Raw genomic sequence first — 23,485 nt, forward strand, 5'->3', positions numbered from 1 at the left:
TCCTGCCTTTTACCCACACAGCACCCTGCTCTAGGGGTTACCTAGGGCACACATTAGAGGTGACTTATGTGTAGAAAAAGGGGAGTTTTAGGCTAGGCAAGTACTTTTAAATGCCAAGTCGAATTGGCAGTGAAACTGCACACATAGGCCTTGCAATGGCAGGCCTGGGACAAGGTAAAGGGGCTACTTGAGTGGGTGGCACAACCAGTGCTGCGGGCCTACTAGTAGCATTTAATCTACAGGCCCTAGGTTCATACAGTGCACATTACTAGGGACTTATAAGTATATTAAATAGTCCAATTGGGTATGATCCAAAGTTACCATGTTTAAAGGGAGAGAGCATATGCACTTTAGCACTGGTTAGCAGTGGTAAATTGTGCAGAGTCTAAAAGCCAGCAAAAACAGAGTCCAAAAAGTGGAGGGAGGCAGGCAAAAAGTTAGGGGTGACCACCCTAAGGCATGTCAGGTCTAACAAGGTTTTTTTTCTGTGTAAGTGCCTACCGTGCTGTATAGCTTAATTCTCGAAAAACTTCCTAATGTGTGCTCCGATGCCTGCAGCACATGCGTGGTCCTCGTCCTCTCTAAGTGCGTACATATGGCGTACTTTTAATGCAGGAATCTCTTGATCACGTAAATAAGTCTGGGGCAACATCTGAGCTTGTTTACACCACCATAGGAAGTACACCAAAATATAGTGGTACATTCTACTCGTTCTTTTATATATTCAGAGCATGACCAGATGTGCTCACGGTGGCTACCTCACGTCATGCTCTTTTTGTTCCACGAAAAACAATATAGCCTGCCATGTCAAACCAACCTACAGGGAAGACAAACATGTTTGAAAAACTTCATTTGGAAAAAAATAAACGTCCTATTTCGGACTTCACCAGCTCAGTAGAGACTGGTGAACTTTAAAAGTGGTGGGGCAGACATCCTGCATCAAGGCGCCCAAGGGAGCATAGCAAACGAGCCTGAGACACTCTCGCTTCCAAAGGCTAGGTCTGTATGACGGGCGGGTTGGTAGGGGTTTCTGGGGTAATGGCAGCAGGCTCTGGCGAGTTTGGTCCACGAAAATATATTTTTTTAAATGATACGTTTTCTAGAATGTCTTGTTCTTTAGAAACTTTAACAAAGAAGAATGTATTATTTTTTTTCTCAAGAGAATTAGCTTGACCACTAAGGCTGATCCTGTTCAGAGGTGTAGATGTCAGCCAGGAGAGGTTGGTGGGCATAGTTTGAAAATAGAACCAAATGGTGCTTGTGTTAAGCAAGTGTTCCAAACCATCGCATGTGTAATTAAGAGCGTGGCTTAAACATGTAAGCTAAAATTTAGCGTCTACCATAGTGCGCTGCCTGTTTTGCTGCCTCTTTCTGTTATTTCATTCAGATATATAACAAAATAACTGGCGTTACATCTAAAACAATCGAGGTCTATTGGCTTTCTCAGTGGATGTTAGCTGCATAAGTAAGATAAATGAGTAACAAAATGCATTTGTTGCAAGTAATATTGAAAATGCTTTTGTTATGAAATTATGAGATTGAAATAATAAATTCTCCATTAGGAACGTTAAATCAAACTCTTTGTAAAATATTAACTTTTGTATATTGTGGGCGTGAAAATTGTATATAAGCTGCTAATGCTGGACAGCAGCAGCTATATCAGTCTCCACCAGGTTATGACTGTATAGGTGTTACATTTAGAGCCTGAGCTGTGCCCTCCACCCTTCCTGCCCTGCCGCAGATACCCAGGACATGCTCTTTCAGATCACTGAGTGGGAACACTGTTGCATTTGATATCTCATTTTATATGTATGTGTATCTGTAACTCCTGGTTGTGGCAGCATGCATAACAAAGGAGTCTCTTCGAAGCCTAGTGATGGATAGTACTGCCTGAAAGTTATTTTTTTCCACTCTGAGGGTCAGGGCAAAAATGAATAGCCCGTTTGGGGCCTGTCTCACAACCTGAACTGCCAGTGCTGATGACCGAGCAGACCTGGCCCATTTAAGACCTTGGTTGCAGGTCTTACCTTCAGAAACATATTTGTTGGAGGTATATATTTTGGTCCTTTTACTTCTAAAAACATTATTTCAAATTTATATTGTTTACTTTTTCAAACAATTACGCCATATGCTTTTGATTTTCTGACCCCTTACACTCCAAACACCATCCATTCTTGCCCACTAAAAACCACTCATCATGTCTATACGCAATTCATCCCGGAGCCCTAAATACCACCTATCCATGCCCCCTCAAAAATACTCACTACCACTAAACAACACTCGTTCTATATCCCTGGAAATTTTTCACCACTCTTAAAAACATCCATGACAGACCCCTCAAAACTACTCATCACTCATAAACTCCACCCATCCCTGAACACTAAAAAAAAAAACATAACCCTATAATCCACCCATCCCTGTACCCTGACTAAAAAGTCCTTTCAAAAGCAAAACGCCAGCCATTCCTGAACACATAGGAAAAGTTTCTTACCTTTGGTAACGCCTTAACTGGTAGAGACAATATCTAGTTGCAGATTTCTTGCCTTAGAATTTCCGCCTAGGAGTCAGTCTGGATCCAGAGATTTTTCTCAAGCAGTACCCCTGCACACTGTTAGTTGGTGTTGATCGGCTCCACATTGGTAGTCTCCATTGTTGCACCAGATAGGACATCACAGGTTTTCTATAGACCCCACACCAGCTGGCTGACATCAATTTATTTTCACGACATTCCACACCAGAAGTGCAGAGCCATGAAGAACACTGACCACTGGTGCCTGAAAAACGAAGGCAGTGAAAGGGAGTCTCTGTCCCTAGAAATCAGTTTGTAAAGCAGGGAGGATGGGCGGGTCAGTAAGGAATCTGCAACTAGATATTGTCTACCAGATAAGGCACTACTTAAGGTAAGTAACTTGTCCATCTGATAGACACAACTAGTTGCAGATTCATTACCTTAGAATAGATACCCAAGCAATATCACCCCCAGAGTTAGGTCTCCAAACTAAGATTATACTAGGAAGTCCTGCAGGACCAAACAGGCAAAGTGCCCATCGCTATGGACCTGACTGTCCAGGCAGAAGTGTTTGGTAAACGTGTGCAGAGAAGCCTAAGTTGCCACCTGACGGATGTCAAGGACTGAAACTCCATGTGCTAACACAGTGGTTGCAGCTTTAGCTCTGGTAGAATGAGCATACAACCCCTCAAGGCGCTGCTTCTTAGCCAGTGCATAGCACATTTTCATGCAGACCACAACCCATCTGGAGATGGCTTGTCTTCTGCACTGCCAGCCTTTCTTCACACCCACATAACCAGCAGAGTTGGTCATCCACCTGGATCCCATTGCCCTTCTTCCTATATTGGCAAAAATTCTGGAGAAGCACGTGAACCTGCAATTGACCAGGCATCTTGAGAGCCACGATCATTTACATCCTTCTCAAATGGGTTTCAGAACCCATCACAGTACAGAATAGGCACTCCTCACTGTAACTGAATCTGCTCGCCAACTTCTAGATCAAGGTGGTCATGCTGATATTGTCCTTCTTGATCTTAGTGCAGCATTTGACACTGTCGATCATACTCTTCTCCTTGATAGACTTTCCAAGATAGGGCTAGGAGGTCCAGCCCTTGCCTGGCTCTCCTCCTTCCTCACGGGAAGATCCTTTCAAGTTTTGGATCGCTCTTTTTTGTCTGACGTCAGGTCTCTATCTTGTGGAGTCCCGCAGGGTTCATCTTTAAGCCCCACCTTGTTTAACATCTATCTGTCATCCTTGGCCACAGTAGTCGCTCCTTATAACCACTCTATGGTCACTTATGCTGATGACACGCAATTGGTGGTTTCCCTCTCTAGTAGTAGGGACTCCCCCTCTGCCAACCTGGCAGACTGCATGAAAGATATTGGGGACTGGATGACCCTGTCAAAACTGAAATTTAATGACAGCAAATCAGAGGTAATGATTATATGTAATGGCGCCCCTACCGCCCCTCTGGCTATGTACTCTGAGGCTTTTAACAGCCTGCCTCCTCCAATAACACAAGTAAAAAGCCTCGGCTTTCTGCTTGACCCACGCTTAACTATGGAGCCACAAGCCAAAAGAATCTCCTCGATCTGCTTTGGCTTAATTAGAAGTGTCAGGAAGATTCTTGGACTTCTGCCATTCTCTGCCAGAAGAATACTTGTACAAGCCCTAGTTCTCTCCCGCCTGGACTACGGGAACTCTCTATATCTTAGTTCTCCAGATTATGTAATAAAGAGGCTGCAGGTTACGCAGAACGCGGCAGCTAGACTTCTCATGAATACCCAAAAGGCATCTGTCCGCTAAACCAGCACTTGCAGCTCTTCATTGGCTCCCGATTAAGCAGCGCATTCAGTTTAAAGCTCTGTGTCTTGTTCACAGAGCCTTACACAATAAGGGTCCCCTTTCCCTTAGAAAACGGATCTTTCTTTACTCGCCCCTTAGACCTCTTAGATCTCGTTCTTCTCGACAGGTTTACATCCCTTCGGTCAAGAGATCATGGGGAGGTAATTTGTTCTCCATCAGGGCTGCTCGGCTCTGGAATGCCCTGCCCTTTGAATGCCGTCAGGAATCCTCTGAACTTCTCTTTAGGAGGAAGTTGAAAACCATTCTCTTTCCCAGTTAATCTGCTTTCCCTGGCTCTTCCGACATTCATGGTGTACTTTAGCGCTGGGATGCCCCCGGGTAACCATGCGCTCTACAAATCTATAAATAAATAAACTCTTTGGTATGATCAAGGTAGAGTGCCAACGCTCTTTTTGGGTCCAAGTGGTGTAGTTTCCCCTCTTCCTTAGAAAGATGCAGGGGTATGTAAATAGTAGACTAAGTGATGGAGTGGCCTACATGATAGGGCGAAACAACCTATGGCAAAAAGGAAGCCATTGTGCGACACACTACTTTGTCAGGATAGATGGAAAGGTAGGGCGGCTTAGATGATAATGCCTGCATCTCACTCACCCTGTGACGAAGGCTGTTTTCAAATTGAGAAGCCTGAGAAGACAATTGTAGAGAGGATCGAAGGGACTGCACATCACAAATGTCAAAAATTAATTCAAATCCCATTGGGGCATAATGAATAGAGATAGAGGAAACATATGATAAGGCCTTCAAAGAACCTGTTTACAATTGGAGACTTAAACAGTAAAGGTTGATCAGGCAACAGCAAAAAAGCAGAAGTGGCATACAGATAACCTTTGAGAGTGCCCCTAGCCAAGCCCTGCAGGGCCAGAGAAATGATCAACAACAAAAACCTCAGAAAGAGGGTAGAAAGGGGGGTCAATAGACTTGTGCACCATGCACAAATTTCTTCCAACAGGCATATAAAGTTTTGGTGGAGGAACACCTGGCTGCCAAGATTACATTACAGACTTCGGGTAGAGATTCAAATGCTGTCAACTGCCACTGCTCAATATCCATGCAAGAAGGCAGAGACTGAACAACAGAAAATCCTCCCGAAGAGCCAGTCTGATCGGAGGATCGATGGCCATGCTCAATAGCTTGGGATACCAGATTCTTCGTGCCCAGTCCAGAGCCACAAGGATTACTTGGGCCTGGTCATTCTTCATCTTCTTGAGAACTGTGGGCCGAAGTGGTACGGGCAGAAAGGAGTAAAGAAGGCTTGAGTTCCACTCAAGATGAATCACTGAGCGATTGCCACCTTGGAAACTCCAATGCGCAATACTGCTGACATTGCACGCAGAGGTGAACAGATCTAACCAAGGCTCTCCCCACTGCTGAAAGAGACCTTGCTCCACCTCTGGATGCAGACGCCATTTGTGATAGACAAAGCACTGTAGGCTGAGATTGTCTGGTCTGACTTTCAGAGAGTCGCCAGATGTTGAACCACCAGGGATATATTGTCCTGTTTCTGCCATGTCCAGAGGTGCAGTGCCTCTTGACGAAGGGTCCACAACCCCACACCGCCCTGCTTGTTATAGTAGCACATGGCAGTGGTGTTGTCCGCGAACACCTGCAGTACTCTCTTTGAGAGAGGGAAGAAATGCTTTCAGTGCTAGTCTGATCACCTGGAGCTCCAACAGGTTGATCTCCCACCCTCCCATGAGGCTGCCCCATCTCAGGAGTGATGCATCTGTGACTACTGTTGGATCTGGTTGGGAAAGGGAGAGAGATTTGCCTCTGACCCAAACACTGTTCATTAGCAAAACCAGAAAGGGAGCACCCTGTCTCACACTCCAGCATGCAGTCAGCCCCAGTGCATCATGGTAAATGCAGTACAAGTTTGTTTTTTATCCATAAAGTAAACTCATGTTTTTCACCTTAGTAGGTGCAGCAAGTGCTGTAAATCTCTGGACACGTGTTTCTGGGTAAGCCCTTCACCAGCAGAGAGCAGCTTTGTCTGTGGGGTTGCTAGAAATGCTGCCAAAAGTCCTCTCAGGTTTGTGTACCTCTCACTGGCACACGGGTGCCTCAACCAGAGCGTGTCAGCTCATTAGCTCAAGGGAGCCTTCTTAAACAGAAAAACCAGAAAGGGAGCACTCTGCCACCCACTCCAACATGCAGTCCGCCCCAGTGCATCAGTCCCAGTAATCCTCATATGTTAACTCCCTCACCTACGGCATTGAGCTGCTGAACGAAAGTAAGCTCTGCGCCAGTAACGTGACATGCGCAGTTCACTGCTTAAAGGGCATGGTCTCCTGATCTTTGCTTGCAGCAAGGGTGGAGATAATAGTATTTCAAGGCAAAAGGGTGACCATGAGAATAAAATCTTTCTAGAGGGAGCGGGGAAGGTGGTGTGGAGCCCCTAAACCCGAACGTAAAATAAAACAAAAAAACGCAACTGCACACGTGCGTTTTTAGGATGTGTATATATTTCTCTAAGAACCCTATGCCCATTTGAGAGAGTTTGAAATGGATTTCCCCATTCCTGAAATTACCTCCGCTTACTAGAAGTAATGTTTGCTGTGGAACCATCAGAACCCCAGTTTCTATCCTGTTTAGCTGTGGCATCTTTTGCAAATCATTCACCTACATGCTATGAGTTTCCTTATACGCAATAAAGCAGAACCAACATTTGTCTTCATAAGTAGCCAGGCAGTGAGAGTAGCAGGACAAATAGCAAACAAATGAAGAGTCACAGAAGCTGTTAGTTTTGAAATAGTTTAGTTCGAAACTTGAGCCAGAGGTCATTAAAGATATCAGAAAGGATTACAGATGTAACATAATTAATGTTCTCTGATCTTTGCAGCTTTCGAGTTATGTATCTCAGCTGACTTAATATATTATGTTCTGAATTAACATTATATTTTATGAATGATTATAGATGTCCTTTCTGCTCTTCGAGGCACGTAAAACATGCATTGTTGCTGTCCGAAAGCTATAAAGTTGTTGCCCCCTTAAAGAAGTTTATCAGATTGATTACAGTGGGCGGGAGTGGCAATATAAGGGCTTACTAGCATGCAACAGTTGTAACCTTCACCAAAGAATGAGGACTTGCTCGAAACGAGTCGGGTGCTTTGTGTTTTTTCCCAGTCTGAGAAAGGATGCCACTTTTTTGATGATGATCCTAATTAATGTAGAATATATATCGAGATTTCTTGGGGAAATAATTCGTACCTTCTTGATTGATTGGCAACACTGTTGGCTTTTGAGTGCACGTGTCTCACTTACAACATCATTGTGAAGAGAGTTGGTGAGCCAAAGATAATGTTTGCATTTACATAGGAGGAAATGATGGGCTGTGTTTAGTCAGAGAGAACTGAAAGGGCTTTGGGGCTAAGAGTGGTCTTACAAAATAGTTCCACATGGTTGGTAATGTGAGAAACGTATGCAGCAAAAGCCATGCATCTCCACACGTCTGGAATCTACGCTTCTAGGGAGAACTCTTAAACAATGACAACTGGGAACAACACAGCACAACATTTGAGTAGAAAAGAAAGAGCAGGCAGCCAAAAGTACCCAGCCACCTGACGTAGACAAACGAATCAACGTCTATCTGAATGAACACCTGTGTCCTGTGTCTCTTGCAAAGGTTTGATCAGTTTTCATCAAAAGGTGCTCCCACCTTCAAATTCGAAGAGTTCTGGTTTAAGAAGTGGTTCCTGTGCCTATCTTGTTGTTGGAAAGTGGGTTATTGGTAAGGGCAGGTAGGTACCTACACCTAGCAACAAGCCACTAACCTCCACCTAGGTCCAGTTAGGTCTCAGTAAATTAACCCCAGCTCAACCCTTGGTAGCTTGGCAACGAGCGTCAAGGCTTAACTTAGGAGACAGAGTGTAAAGCATTCAAATATCACAAAACAGTAATTAAATAAAACACAGGAAACAGTTTAAAAATCCAAAACCAATTCATAAAAATAGTTTATATTTTTGTCTTTAAAATGACACCAAAACGAATAAAATCGGATAAGGGGACCCGGAGATATGAATTTTTAAAGAATTATTATTTTTCTAGCGCTTAGAAACAAAAAGTGCCAATCGGGTCATCTGGTTGCACCTCGACCGGGGCAAAGTCAAAGTTTCAGGCCGACCGCGATGGAGCCCTGCTCGGCTACAGGTCGCGGGAGGCCTCGGTTAAAAAGTTACCTTCTGACTTAGTCTTTATTTTGAAGATTTTCTTCAGCAGGACGAACCTGCCAGTCCAATCCGACCTCCTGGAGCCCTTCTCCGGATACGCAATGCTGGATTCCTCGGTGGAGATTTTTACCTTCAGACTTAGTCGTTTTTTCGAGGTGAAAATCCTTCGACCGGGGTAAACTTGGATCTTGATCCGACGTCCATGGAGCCCTTCTCGGATACGATGGCTGGAAGGTCCCGGTCAACTTTTTACCTTCGGACTTAGTCTCTTTTTCAGAGATTTTTCTTTACCGGGACGAACCACCAAATCAGGCCGGGTCGCGGTTGAGGCAAGCCGGCTAGAATTGCCGCGGCGGGTCAGTCCCTCTATGGAGCTTTTTTACAAAAATTCTCAAATCTTCTCCAAACTTCTGGGGCTTCACCCAGATGTTCTTTTAAGGTTCTTTTGGGGTCCACAGCTCACCCCAAGGGTCCAGAAGTTCTGAGATGGTCCTTGGGGGGTGCGGACTACAACTCCCAGAATGCACCTGGCGCAAACTCCTTTTTGGCCACTGGGCAGTGGTCAGCTGGTCGCTTTCTTCAGGAGTTGGTGCAGGGGACTCTGGTTAGCAATTTTTCACCTGTAGCAAACAGGGAGTCCCTCCTTGAACCAGTTGAAGCCAGGCAAAGTCCTTCTTGTGGTGAAGCCCAAGTGTGCAGCTGGTGAAGTCCTTCTGAGTGCAGGTTCCAGGTGCAGGCCAGGGGTCCAGCAGGGCAGTCCTTCTTCTCCTTTAGTTCTTTTCTTGTTGAAATTTGGTGGGGATCTGAGGTGTGGGTGCAGGTCTGCCAGTTTTATCCTTGCTCCTGGGTGAAAAGCAGGGGGGATTCTGGTTCTCCAATCAGGTACAGGGTTGTCCCCCTGTGATGACCACTTCCTGGGAAGTGTGGCAAAAATCCATCCCAGAAGGCAACATTCTCTAAAAATCCATCATGGCTGAATCTGATTTTGGGAGGTTACATCTGGCTGAGCCCACCCACTGGTGTGGCTAAAAATCATAAACACACCCCTCTCCTGCCCTCTCCTAATCTAATCAAGGGGGCACCTAGTTGTCTGGGGTTGCAGGATGTGGGGGTGTTGCTGGGTGCTCCAAATGTCCTTCTCTGCCTTTGAAGACCAGTTTGGCAGCCCTCCCCCTTCCTGCCTCACCATCTGCTGAGGGGAGATTCAATCCCACAGGCACATTCCTTTGTGTGAAGCCAGGCCACTTCACACCTCATCAAGGCAGCTTGGCTAAGCTGCTACAGGCTGGCCAATCAGAGCGCAGCAGCAAAAACAATGCAGGGCTGAAATTGGCAACTTTTTAGGTAAAGTCTAAAACTCTTTACCTGAACAAGTTATATTAAATCCCACAACTGGAAGTTGTGGGATTTATTACAACAATTAATTTGATACCAAATTCTTGGTATGCATCATTTAAGGAGACTTTAAAATTTAAAACAAAGTCTCCCCATTCTAGCCTATGAAGGCCATTTACTACAATGAGGGAAAAACGAATTTGGCTGTTTTTACCTCACCAGGGCTTATAAAACTATTTTTATAAAGTCCCTGCTTATAGTTACATGGCACCCAGCCCTAGGGGCACATAGGGCACACCTTAGGGGTGACTTATATGTAAAAATAAGGTAGTTTAAGACTTTGGAACTACTTTTAATTCCAAAGTCGAATTTGCATATAAAACTTTAATTTAAAAGCAGCCAGCAAGGCAGGCCTGCCTTTAAAATGACACTGGGCACCTCAGCAGTGCACCTATGGGTGCACCACCTATGCTGTGGTCCCTAAACCTACATGCCCTACCATATACTAGGGACTTATAGGTAGGTTAACTTAGCCAATTATAATTAGCCTAATTTGCATATCCATTTTACACAGAGCACAGGCCCTGGGACTGGTTAGCAGTACCCAGGGCACCATCAGAGTCAGGAAAACACCAGCAAAAAGTGGAAAATGGGGGCAAAAAGTTAGGGGGCCTCTGCGATCAGCCCTGTTTTCTCACACAAGCCGCCCCCAGCCCACACGCCCAGGAGACTCAGCCCAACCCTGGGAGAGTCTTCCTGGCTTGTTAGGCGAGGAAGACAGTGAAGAAAACTGGCTGTCCCTTTGCAGGGCCTACTCTGCCTTACATCCTCCTGTCAGGGTCACTCCCTCTGGGTAGTGAACCCACCCCAACAGTGAAAGGACCCATCTCAAACTGAAACTTCCCTCTAGGGGGGTCTTCCTCCTCTCTGCCAACTTGGGTAGTGAGGTGCCCACCTCCCCTACTCCTAACTTTGCTAGGGCAACACCTAGCTTACCCAAAGAGGTCACCCAACACTTGAGCAACCCCACCATGACCAACAGGGTCAGGGGGCCCACTTTGCTATTGGCCCTGGGGTCTGCCTCCCAGGCCAAGTACAGTGCTGCCAGGAAGGCTAGCACCCAGCAGAGGCTACTGACAGCTGTCAGTACCCAGAACCACACCCTAAGCTCTCCACTGACAGGTGGCTGAGCTGCTTTAGGGGCAACTTTGGGGTCCTTGGACCCCTCTTGCTGTCTAGAGTGGGGGGCTACCACCTCCTGTGGCAGACACCCTCCTTCCACTCTCCCTTCTGTCAGTGCAGGGGCAACACCCTGCATCTGGACAGCTGCCTGACTACTCAGGACTTCCTTGGGGTCAGGGGAGGCCTCACCAGTGCCAACTCTGGGCTCCTCCCCTACTGGGGCAGAAGGCCTTTGGCTCCCTGGAACTCTCTTTAAGAGTGGCCTACCCTTCCTTTTCTTGGGGACCCCTGTCTCCTAACTGTAGGGACTGGCTCCCCAGGACTTTGGTTTGGGGGGCGCCCTGGGCGACTGCCCCATCTGGGACCAGACCCACCTCTGGGAGGTCATTGCCCAGGATACAATCTAGGGGGAGGTCAGCACGGACTACCACCCTAAACCAGTCAAGGATACCCTCCCTCTCTAGGGGCACTATGGCTACAGGTTTGGTGGTGACCTCCCCTGTGGCTATCCTGACTTTCCTTGTCTCTCCTGGGACATACATGTCTGGGGTCACTAACCGGTCACTAACTATAGTGTGACTGGCACAGGTGTCTCTCAGGCCAGTGGTGGGGATCCCATTCACCTGAATGGGGTGGAAGTGCCTACTTCCACCCTCAGGGATCACCAGCTTACCATCTGGTCCTGTCTCCCAGCTCAATGCTAGGAGGACTTCATCATCTGAGGAGTCCTCCTCCATGGCTACACTGGACAGCCCAGTGCTAACCACCTTCTTTGGACAGGCTGCATCTCCTCTGAAGTGACCTGTCTGCTGACAGTCAAAGCAAGCCCTACTGTCCAAGAGCTTTTTTAACCCTGGGTCTCCCTGTCTCTGCTTGTCAGAGTGGGAGTGGGATTTACTCTCCTCCTTCTTAGGGTTCTGGGGTACAGAGGGAGTCTCTGTGGTGGGCTTACCACCTCCCTCCTTAGGTTTTTCGGGACCTGACCCCCCCCCCCTTCTTGGAGTCTCCCCCCTGGGACTTGACAACCACCCTGGTTCTCAACCACTCATCAGCTGCCTCCCCTAGCTCTCTAGGGTTGGTCTGCTTAGAGTCCACTAGATGCTGGCGTAACCTTTCTTGGGTACAATTGGTCAAGATGTGATCTCTCATGATCAGATTGTATAACCCCTCATAAGTATTTACTTTGTTACCAATAATCCAGCCCTCCAGTGCCTTTAGTGAGGTGTCTACAAAGTCAACCCAAGACTGGGTACTGACCTTCTGGGTGTCCCTGAACTTCATTCTATACTGCTCTGGGGTCAGACCAAACTTCTTGGTTAAGCACCTCTTCATATTAGGGTACGAATCTGCCTCCTCCCCCCTTAAGGTCAGAAGCCTATCCCTCCCTGAGTTGGGGACCAACTCCCACAAAAGGGAACCCCAGTATTGAGGCCTAACCCTTCTCATTTGGAGTGCCCTCTCAAAGGCCTCCAACCATTTGTCTATATCATCCCCCTCTACATAAGCAGGAACCACCCCCTTGGGTAATCTGGGGCAAACTCCCCCACCCATGGACACCTCAACTTCTCTGTCGCTGCCACCATCTCTTTTCTCTTTCTTTGCCCACTTTTTCTTTTCTAGGGCCAGCTTGTCTGCTTCCAAAGCTATGTACGCTAGCTGGGCCTCCAGCTCTCTTTCTCTGATGGATGGGTTCTCTCCACCTGAAGGGACCCCCTTCCCACCACTAGCTTTGGGTCTGCCCCTAGTGACTGTATGTACTGAGGACCGGTCTTCCTCATCCTCACTTAGGCTCAGATGCCCTCCCTACCCTGAGTGGTTAGAGCTAGCATACTCCCCTGTTTATCCCTCCTCTGGAGCTTCCCCTGGGTCTACCTCTTGGGCCTCAGCCCATGCTGTTAGGGATTTGATCAGGACTTGCTTCCTGAGGTCAGTGGTTGCAGGCAACCCTCTTTCAGTACACAACCCCCTAAGCTGGACTACTGTCAGTGTGGGTTGGCTAGCCAGATCAAGCTCCATGGTTCCCTAGTTTTGTGTCAACAAAAACTTTTTGCAAAAATTGGAAACAATAATTTAGAAAAATTACAAAAATTCAATAATAGAAATTAATCCAAATTAAAAATATATATATATATTTTTTTTAAACAATTTTTGCACTAAGACAATTTAAAGGATTTTTAATTTGTTTTACTTAAAACTGTAACGTGATACTGAACACAAGTACAGGATCCCACTGCTGCCACCAAAAATGTTGGAAAGTGGGTTATTGGTAAGGGCAGGTAGGTACCTACACCTAGCAACAAGCCACTAACCTCCACCTAGGTCCAGTTAGGTCTCAGTAAATTAACCCCAGCTCAACCCTTGGTACCTTGGCAACGAGCGTCAAGGCTTAACTTAGGAGACAGAGTGTAAAGCATTCAAATATCACAAAACAGTAATTAAATAAAACACAGGAAACAGTTCAAAAATCCAAAACCAATTTATAAAAATAGTTTATATTTTTATCTTTAAAATGACACCAAAACGAATAAAATCGGATAAGGGGACCCGGAGATATGATTTTTTAAAGAATTATAATTTTTCTAGCGCTTAGAAACAAAAAGCGCCAATCGGGTCATCTGGTTGCACCTCGACCGGGGCAAAGTCAAAGTTTCAGGCCGACCGCGATGGAGCCCTGCTCGGCTACAGGTCGCGGGAAGCCTGGGTTAAAAAGTTACCTTCTGACTTAGTCTTTATTTTGAAGATTTTCTTCAGCGGGACGAACCTGCCAGTCCAATCCGACCTCCTACAGCCCTTCTCCGGATACGCGATGCTGGATTCCTCGGTGGAGATTTTTACCTTCGGACTTAGTCGTTTTTTCGAGGTGAAAATCCTTCGACCGGGGTAAACCTGGATCTTGATCCGACGTCCATGGAGCCCTTCTCGGATACGATGGCTGGAAGGTCCCGGTCAACTTTTTACCTTCGGACTTAGTCTCTTTTTCGGAGATTTTTCTTTACCGGGACGAACCACCAAATCAGGCTGGGTCGCGGTTGAGGCAAGCCGGCTAGAATTGCCGCGGCGGGTCGGTCCCTCTATGGAGCTTTTTTACAAAAATTCTCAAATCTTCTCCAAACTTCTGGGGCTTCACCCAGATGTTCTTTTAAGGTTCTTTTGGGGTCCACAGCTCACCCCAAGGGTCCAGAAGTTCTGAGATGGTCCTTGGGGGGTGCGGACTACAACTCCCAGAATGCACCTGGCGCAAACTCCTTTTTGGCCACTGGGCAGTGGTCAGCTGGTCGCTTTCTTCAGGAGTTGGTGCAGGGGACTCTGGTTAGCAATTTTTCACCTGTAGCAAACAGGGAGTCCCTCCTTGAACCAGTTGAAGCCAGGCAAAGTCCTTCTTGTGGTGAAGCCCAAGTGTGCAGCTGGTGCAGTCTTTCTGAGTGCAGGTTCCAGGTGCAGGCCAGGGGTCCAGCAGGGCAGTCCTTCTCCTTTAGTTCTTTTCTTGTTGAAATCTGGTGGAGATCTGAGGTGTGGGTGCAGGTCTGCCAGTTTTATCCTTGCTCCTGGGTGAAAAGCAGGGGGGTCCTGGTTCTCCAATCAGGTACAGGGTCATCCCCCTGTGATGACCACTTCCTGGGAAGTGTGGCAAAAATCCATCCCAGAAGGCAACATTCTCTAAAAATCCATCATGGCTGAATCTGATTTTTGGAGGTTACATCTGGCTGAGCCCACCCACTGGTGTGGCTAAAAATCATAAACACACCCCTCTCCTGCCCTCTCCTAATCTAATCAAGGGGGCACCTAGTTGTCTGGGGTTGCAGGATGTGGGGGTGTTGCTGGGTGCTCCAAATGTCCTTCTCTGCCTTTGAAGACCAGTTTGGCAGCCCTCCCCCTTCCTGCCTCACCATCTGCTGAGGGGAGATTCTCTCCCACAGGCACATTCCTTTGTGTGAAGCCAGGCCACTTCACACCTCATCAAGGCAGCTTGGCTAAGCTGCTACAGGCTGGCCAATCCGAGCGCAGCAGCAAAAACAATGCAGGGCTGAAATTGGCAACTGTTTAGGTAAAGTCTAAAACTCTTTACCTGAACAAGTTATATTAAATCCAACAACTGGAAGTTGTGGGATTTATTACAACAATTAATTTGATACCAAATTCTTGGTATGCATCATTTAAGGAGACTTTAAAATTTAAATCAAAGTCTCCCCATTCTAGCCTATGAAGGCTATTTACTACAATGAGGGAAAAACGAATTTGGCTGTTTTTACCTCACCAGGGCTTATAAAACTATTTTTAGAAAGTCCCTGCTTATACAGTAGTTACATGGCACCCAGCCCTAGGGGCACATAGGGCACACCTTAGGGGTGACTTATATGTAAAAATAAGGTAGTTTCAGACTTTGGAACTACTTTTAATTCCAAAGTCGAATTTGCATATAACTTTAATTTAAAAGCAGCCAGCAAGGCAGGCCTGCCTTTAAAATGACACTGGGCACCTCAGCAGTGCACCTATGGGTGCACCACCTATGCTGTGGTCCCTAAACCTACATGCCCTACCATATACTAGGGACTTATAGGTAGGTTAACTTATCCAATTATAATTAGCCTAATTTGCATATCCATTTTACACAGAGCACAGGCCCTGGGACTGGTGAGCAGTGTCCAGGGCACCATCAGAGTCAGGAAAACACCAGCAAAAAGTGGAAAATGGGGGCAAAAAGTTAGGGGGCCTCTGCAATCAGCCCTGTTTTCTCACACTTGTCATTCTCCCATTGGGAGGTAAAGCTATGCTTAGATCAAAAAGTGTCATTTTATGACAGATATATAAGCAGCGCAGTGTTGTATCACTCTGACAATGTTCTATCCAAAACAGGGGCATACTGAAAAAGAAACCTTTGGATACTTTCTAAAGCTATGCATTTTTTTAATTTTTAGTATAATTATGAATAGAATTATTTGAATAATAAAATAATGTATTATGAATAGTATTACCATTGGTGTTCTATTTTCATTATTATAGAGGGGGAAAGTATTGTATTAATATAGTAATGAAATAAATAGGTAATATCACCATTCTTTTTTTCTTTGTAGATCTCCCATTGATAAAGCCGCAGAACAACCTCTGCGATACGCAGAGCAACTTCCAGTGGCTGAAATAATACACCAGGTTTGGCATTCTTTTTTTATTTTGAAACGAACTAGCAGTTCTGCTCTAGCTTTGTTTTGGGAAAATCCCTTTAGCATGGCATTGGAGCAGGTATGTGGATCTATGTTTTATTGTTTCAATGTACCCCTTTTTTAGTACAGGTTTAGAAGCAAAACAACCTGCCTTTATCCAGGTGTGTACTTTATTCATGTTAATACTTTACTTTTCTCTGTACTGTTGCTCTACCGCAAGGCTAACTTGGCTCCAGTAGACACATCTCTGCGCATCATCGACAGCCTAATTTTATAATAACAATATATGATTATGTAGGTCTTCATTCTGCCCTTTCTAACCATCTGGGCTGTAGAACTGCTATAGCTCATCTCCCAGGGCATAATGTTTAGCGTCATGGACAAACAGTTTTCATGTTTTATTTTGTCCTTGGGACAAGTAGGCCCAACCCCCTGTAGCACAAACCCTTTGACTGGTACTTTACTGTACCACATAATGGATTGTGAAAAGGTGATTGTCTGTAGTTAAGGTAATATTTGTGTACATATATTATTGCTGTTCAAACTTCTATTTATGGTTCATTGATGCCAAGCCTTTATTATTAGATTGAGTGCTGTGAGGAAATATTGGAAGCTTGGACTGCACTTCTGACAGTGGACCCAGTATAAAACTGTGTACATATGTTTGCAAAGTTTAGCAATATGAGGCTACGTATAATTCTCCCAGAATGATCTCTAATTAGATGCAGATATTCACAGAAGCTTGAAAGCAAGATTGATGAGTCATTGATTTCAAATTAAATATTCACAAACATTTAACTAAGAAAAATGTTTTGATAAACTACTGTGAAAGTTTAGGTACTGTTTCTTTGAAGCAACTTCTAAAATGTGATGATGCGTGCTAGTACTCCCCAAAAAGATCTGTAAAGGAAACTCAATGCAACAAGTTTCAACAAGATTATGGGAAACATAAAAATAATCAACTACTGGCAAAGTCAATTGGTCTGACATTGGTGGTCGGCCTTTTGGTTTTGTCAATGTGGATCTTATTTTGACATGGTTTTTGTGAAGCTTTATTGTTGTGGGAGCTGCCCTCACCATTGTAGCAAACGTTGGCCAAAACCAATAATATTTGTTGTCTCAAAACACACACATTTCTGCAGTAGTCTCTGGCATTGAACAAAACTACTTTGTGTGCTGATTTGCTTCTTGTGAAAGAGCAGAATCATGTTGCTCAGAGTGAAGACAGTTTATAGATGGAGAGAGAAACAGAATTTTAATAAATTCAAAAGGTCTTGGTAACTCCAGACCTGATTTAGGGGCCCAATTCTTAAATAAAGTCACAAATGTGCACCTATGATTTATGCCCTGGCATCAGTGTAGATTTACAGCTTTCATGAATTCATAATATTTTACAGTAGTAGGCCAGGAAATCGTACTCCTAGAAAATATTTGTGGGTTGCACTCTAGCATGAGCAAATATGCATGTGTAGATTTGTTCATGTGAAAATCTGTTGAACGTTTACAAGTTCACTTTCTCTCTAACCACTTTCTTTGTAAGCCTTTGAAGTTTTATTTCTGCCCTTTTCAGGAGTAAACTTCCAACATTTCTCAGTATGGGAACATATTAGAGACGAGCTTGTGAAAGCCCCTGCAACATGCAATTTACTAGGTTTACACAGACTCCAAAGCATATTCCAACCCTGAAACTATTGCATAACGGTACGTCCAGTCCCGGGCTACAACTCCATGCACCAAACCACTATCCCCTTACCAATATAGGAACACTCTGAGTAAAAAAATGTGTGCACACATTCAAACACCTGCTGCGTAGGTGCAATCCTGAAACAGGGAGTATAAACAAATCAATTGTTGACGGTGCACCACCATAAACAATATTCAAAGAGTCCAATTCATTAATATCAGTCCATTTTAAATATTCTCTTTATTCTTCTTATCTTTCTTTAACATAAGCCACACATCACAATAAAAGACCACCACAGCCAATGCCTTTAGTCCATACAAAGGACTTCTTCAGGACCATAAATTCAATGCATATTAAGCAGTCATGTTCTCATTCATATAACGGACAGAGCATCCAATACATTGTACATCAAGACCTGTTCAGAGGCGTCGTTGCCACTGGAAACCCTTGCAGTCTGTCTCCTCAGACGAATGCTGTTGCTCTGTGCTTCGACATGCATGTGCCCCCTGAGTCCACATAGAAGTTGTACTCTGTGATGACCGATGATCACTCCTTGACTGCAAGACACCCAGGCCCAGATTTACAAAGACTTTGCATTATTATTTTAATGCAAACCCAACGCAGACTCTTGTGTTAGTATTTACATGATTTGCATTGGATTGTAACCAAAAGTAGCAAAGAGCTGAGAAATACTCAGCCTTATTTTACTTTGTGTCAAGAGGGATTTCCGTGAGTGGTACATGTGCATTCGTATGCAACCACTCATGGGTTGTAACACAAATTCCTATCTACAAAGAATTGTAGACTGAGATTTGCTTCAAAATCCTGGTCCTGCCTGAGACAGGCTTAACAAGGAGAAATTACTTTAATTTCCCTTTGTTTTTCCCTCTTTGCACGTGTGTGGCACTCTACAGTGCGAATACAAAGGGGTAAGTGCCATCAAGCATAGATTTTGTACAGCAAGGGACTCCTTCCTGAACAAAAACTATGCTTACCACAACGCAGACACCCTTGCACTTTTGCACAAGGGTGTTTGCATTGCCCCATAGCAATTTAAAGTGTGCCAGCATGGGAAGAGAGCTGGACCATAGTAGATATGGTACTGTTGTGCTCTCTCCCGGTCACACAACACAGTGCAGCAATTGTATTGCTGCGCTGCTTTGGGTGATTTGTTGCAAATCTGGACCCAGGTGCATGGGGATCTTACACAGCTCCATAAGCATTATTCCAGAAGACGAAAGGTGGCTTCTTCTGACCCCGCTTCCTGACAGTGCCCCCACCACGCCCACCACTATCACTTGTTCATGGGCTGCCTTTACAAAATCCTTTGCTATCATTGGTAAATGCTTTAAGTTTTTCCCTCCTTGGGGCAGTTTTGTTACCACCTTGGCCATCGACCCTGTTATATGGATAATGGCACGTTAGCCGATACATTTGACTGCGAGCAAAACTCGTTTTCTTTTTCCGTCTCTCCTTTGCGCTCATGGCGGGCATGGTGCTTTGAATTGGATTGCTTCTGTCAATTGTTTTACTTTTCATTTTCAATTTATGTGGCAAGAAAAGTCCAGTTAGGAATTTCCAACGCTAATAGCTCTATCTCGAGCAAACGTGAGACCCATTACAATACAAATGCTTGTTCAAAGATGTCTTCTATACAAGCCTTGCAATAATTATGAAGCATGACGATTAGAAGCATGTTCCCATGATCGCTCCTCAGGACCAAACACCAAATGATGCTTCCTTACACTTCTAAGCCTTCCATTTTTGATATTATGTACCTCATATTCTTTTTCTGAAATTACTACCACTGGCACAGGATGTGACACAAGGCGTGTCTTCTCAGAGCAAGGTTTAAATAAAGAAACATGACATACTGGGTGGACTGCAATTGTATGTTCAACCTGTTACAGTACAAATAGATCAGCAAAATTGGATTGTAGTTGAGAGTATTTTTTCAAATGCATTTTTTTGCAAGTAACCACACTCCTCGACTTCAACTAATGAGATGCAGGACGACTTTCACGATCAGCATTAAATTTATACCTCCAACCCGCTTTCTTGCACAGGTCTGTGAAAGACAATTTATTTACACACGTGAGTCCTATTTTCATACAGCAACAATCATACCTTAAAGTGTGGTAACAGGACAGTGTGAACAATCTGCTTATCTAAACTCCATTCCCTGTAAATACTTTTACTTTTACTGTCATGTCATCGACTCTGAATTCATATGATTTTTTTTTTATCCTTTGCACCCTTTAATAGTACTGTTCAAAATACCTGTTAACCCTCTAAAATCTTCAGTACTCAATTATTAATTACTAAATAGTTGAAAATTCTCTTTCCTCTAAAATATATTACTCTGCGAATCATGCTTCTATGCTGTTTGGCCTAATAAATGAGGTAAACATATGCAGTGTGTTTATTTATGGCAACGTATTTTACATAAATAAGAAGTCGTTTTAGCGCCCGGGAGCTGGCATGATGTAGAATATTATAATATGCTTCACAATACCCTTAAATGGACACTATGGCAACAGTCTAAAAAGTGAGACTTAACAGACATCCGTCAACTGGCATAGCTTTAGATGATGTTTGGGCGCATTTTGTGTACTGGTAATCCCGCTCTGGCACGTCGAGGTGTTGTGCTGGCTTCAAAGTAGACAGCGGTATGAATATGAGGGATTAGCATGGCGGGTTGTTGCTATGGGAAGTATTCTGCTTAATGCCTTGGGATAGTAAATATTCAAGATGAGTGATGGATTAATTGCAAGTTCAGTTGTGAGCTGTCTGAAACAGCTATAAAAACTATTGTCTGCAGGCCTGAGGCAGAGAGCGGTAGAAGAGCGTGGGGGCGCTACCACAGGCGCAGACCGGCAACGAACAGAGCCTTTTACACCTAATGAAAACGGCACTAAAGCCGCTGAAGTGCCATCTATCCTGCTGTATAGCAAGTCACAGGAAGTAGCATTCTTTTTGCATTTGGAAGTAAAACAACCGAAGCACATTGAAGCTTGTTGTGGGCTGAGTTTTCAGGTAGCGGAAACTGTTGTGGCAGTCACATGCAAAAAATGCGAGTATGATTCTAGTAACTGAGCATTCACTGGAAAGCAGAGTGGTCATGCGGCAAGTTATGTATCTATGAGTGTTAACTTGATGCAGTTTTTCCGATGGTGAGCCTATTGGATGTTTCAGAATTGGGAATACTGCCTCTAAAAAGGTCTGAAATATGCACAGGAGATCTTTCTTGAGTTTTTTTATTTTAGGGCATATGTCCTGTAGTTGCCCTACTTTAAATCAGACCCCAAGTAATGTCTGGTTAAGACAGTTTTGTTGCTTTTTAAATATGTTTGTCTAAAGATTAAAGACCAGATGTACAAAAGAGTTTTGTGATCGCAAATTCTAAGATTCACAAAAACACAAGGTTTGCAACTGCAAAGCACCTCTTCACAGTAAAGCCTTTTGCAAGTTGAAAAAGTATTTCCAGCTTGCAAATGGGCTTTTGTGATCGTTTCCAAATCAAGGTTGGGAGTGGGCATGAAAAGAGGTGACCTCTCATCTTTTGAGTCACAAATCTATAAATGAATGGTTTGCAACCAGTGTGGTAGTCGTAATGCATTGATCTGTTAGCAAATACTGAGTTGGGCTAATTCCTGGTTCGGAAAAAAGGGGAGCTTTCCCTTTGGGAATGATGACTGTCGGCTTTTGAGGAATACAGGTGTGCTGTGCCATTCAGGCCACTATCTCTTTATGCACAGAGGGCTGCAGAATGTCTCCTGCCTAATTAGTATTCATTGGCTACAATGTTTTGCAACCTCCTTTAAATCCACCGTTTGCAGTTTAACTGTTTACTACAAAATTAAGACCAGGTTGCAGTCCAGATGCACTGACATCATTGCACATAGACTTTAGTACATGGGGCTTTAAGGTTTTGAGTAGTGTTTCTTTTCCATTGATTCCTCCGTCGTCTTCTGCAGTTTGTAATCCTTGAGCAACATACAATTAACATGCTTATGCCCTCTTTATGCAGCTCACTGAATAACTTTGGTGATGTCTTGCTGGAGTGTTGGTTAAGCAAACCATCTTTACTCTTACGCACTTCTACCAGGCCTGTCTGAAGCTTTTGTGGTGCAAAAGTCAGCTGTAAACTAAAAAATCCCAACAAACTCTATTTTGGTAGTGTCTTCTAACCCCATATTTCTCACCTTACAACATTCCCGGATCTGGACAATCTTGAGCAGTACCTCTGTGCAGCAGTAGGTGGTGTTGGCGGCTCTGCGTCAGTGTCGTCTACATTGGAAATGTTGTGCACAGTGCCTTTATAGGTGCCAACCTGGTGCGCTGACTAGCCCTACAAATATCCTGTTTAATTATACCTATCCAGCCCCATCAACTTCAACTTGCTGCCTGACCTCCCCATCTGTAATAAGCCAACCCTCCTGAGTGCGATGATGAGACCGACCCTCTCTAAATGTGAAGAAGCAACACCTACGAGCAGCACCGCATCTGCCCTTCAGCACCTGGAGGCCACCCTACATACACATTCCACCCAGTTTGAGAGGGTCGTCCTGCAGGCTATCTTGGAAACCAAGATATCGCTAGAAAGTAAAATTGATGCAGTGTCACAAGATGTAAATCAACTGAAAGCTGATCATTGTAAGTTAACTGATAGAGTGGAGGAGACCGAGTTGTACCTCGTCACACTGCGTCTTACTGTTCAGGAACTACAAGCACAGATTAAGTGATTGAATGCAGAGGTGACTTCCCCACACTGTAGGGTGGAAGGACGCTCAAGGCGAAATAATATCCACTTTCTGGGCTTTCCTAAATGGTTGGAGGGCCCAAACACAGAACTCCTTCTTGAACCATGGTTGATAGAGACAGTTCTGATGGACAAAGTTCCCAAATTCTTCTCGATCGAAAGGGTGCACAGGATCCCAGGCAGCCCATCCCCTCCGGGGGCTTCACCCCAGCCTCTCATTGCCTGTTTTCTCAATTACTGAGACCAGGATTGAATATTTTAATGTTTTCGATCCCAAAGGCCCTGTAGTTTTGAGAATGCCACCATTACTGCCTATCCAGATTTTACAGTGGAGGTACAACGGCTGCAGAACTCCTACGCCAAGGGCAAGCGTCATCTCCGTGATAACAATATGAGGTACGCTCCGCTATTCACTCCAAAACTACAGGTGATTGATGGCGAGAAGACCCATATTTCTACTACACTGGAGGACGTCTAGATGTGGCTTCATACCAAGGGTATGGCCCAAACTCAACAAGAAGATGCTGCAGTGGGTGAGTGGCTAACTCTTCGTCCCTGATGGTGTAGACATAATTCGTCCAGTGCTTAACCCACCAGATCTCAGGCAGCAGAGGAACAAGCTAAGGCTGCTCCTAGTAGGAAGCATATTGGCCTCCAGCTCTGATGCTGAGAACTCCTGTGCCTCTTCTGCAGACCTCACAAGGGGTTCAGTGATTACCCTGCATACAGCAGACGATCTTTCAAGAGGCACTTCCTACCCACTCACCACTGGGTTCACTCCACTACACCTGAACCACATCTGGCATGCTGGGCCGTACCAC

At 44.8% G+C, this 23,485-nt stretch overlaps 1 protein-coding gene across 1 annotated transcript in view; it reads left to right on the top strand.

Moving 5' to 3' along the window:
- PIGK (phosphatidylinositol glycan anchor biosynthesis class K) overlaps positions 1-23,485 on the top strand; it is a 452,024-nt gene that overhangs the window by 326,027 nt on the left and 102,512 nt on the right. Inside the window, exon 10 of the mRNA XM_069232253.1 lies at positions 16,132-16,207. Within this exon, the coding sequence (XP_069088354.1) occupies positions 16,132-16,207 (76 nt within the window). The remainder of the gene's footprint in view (positions 1-16,131; positions 16,208-23,485) is intronic.

Source organism: Pleurodeles waltl, chromosome 4_2, assembly GCF_031143425.1.
Source record: "Pleurodeles waltl isolate 20211129_DDA chromosome 4_2, aPleWal1.hap1.20221129, whole genome shotgun sequence".
NCBI lineage: Eukaryota > Metazoa > Chordata > Amphibia > Caudata > Salamandridae > Pleurodeles > Pleurodeles waltl.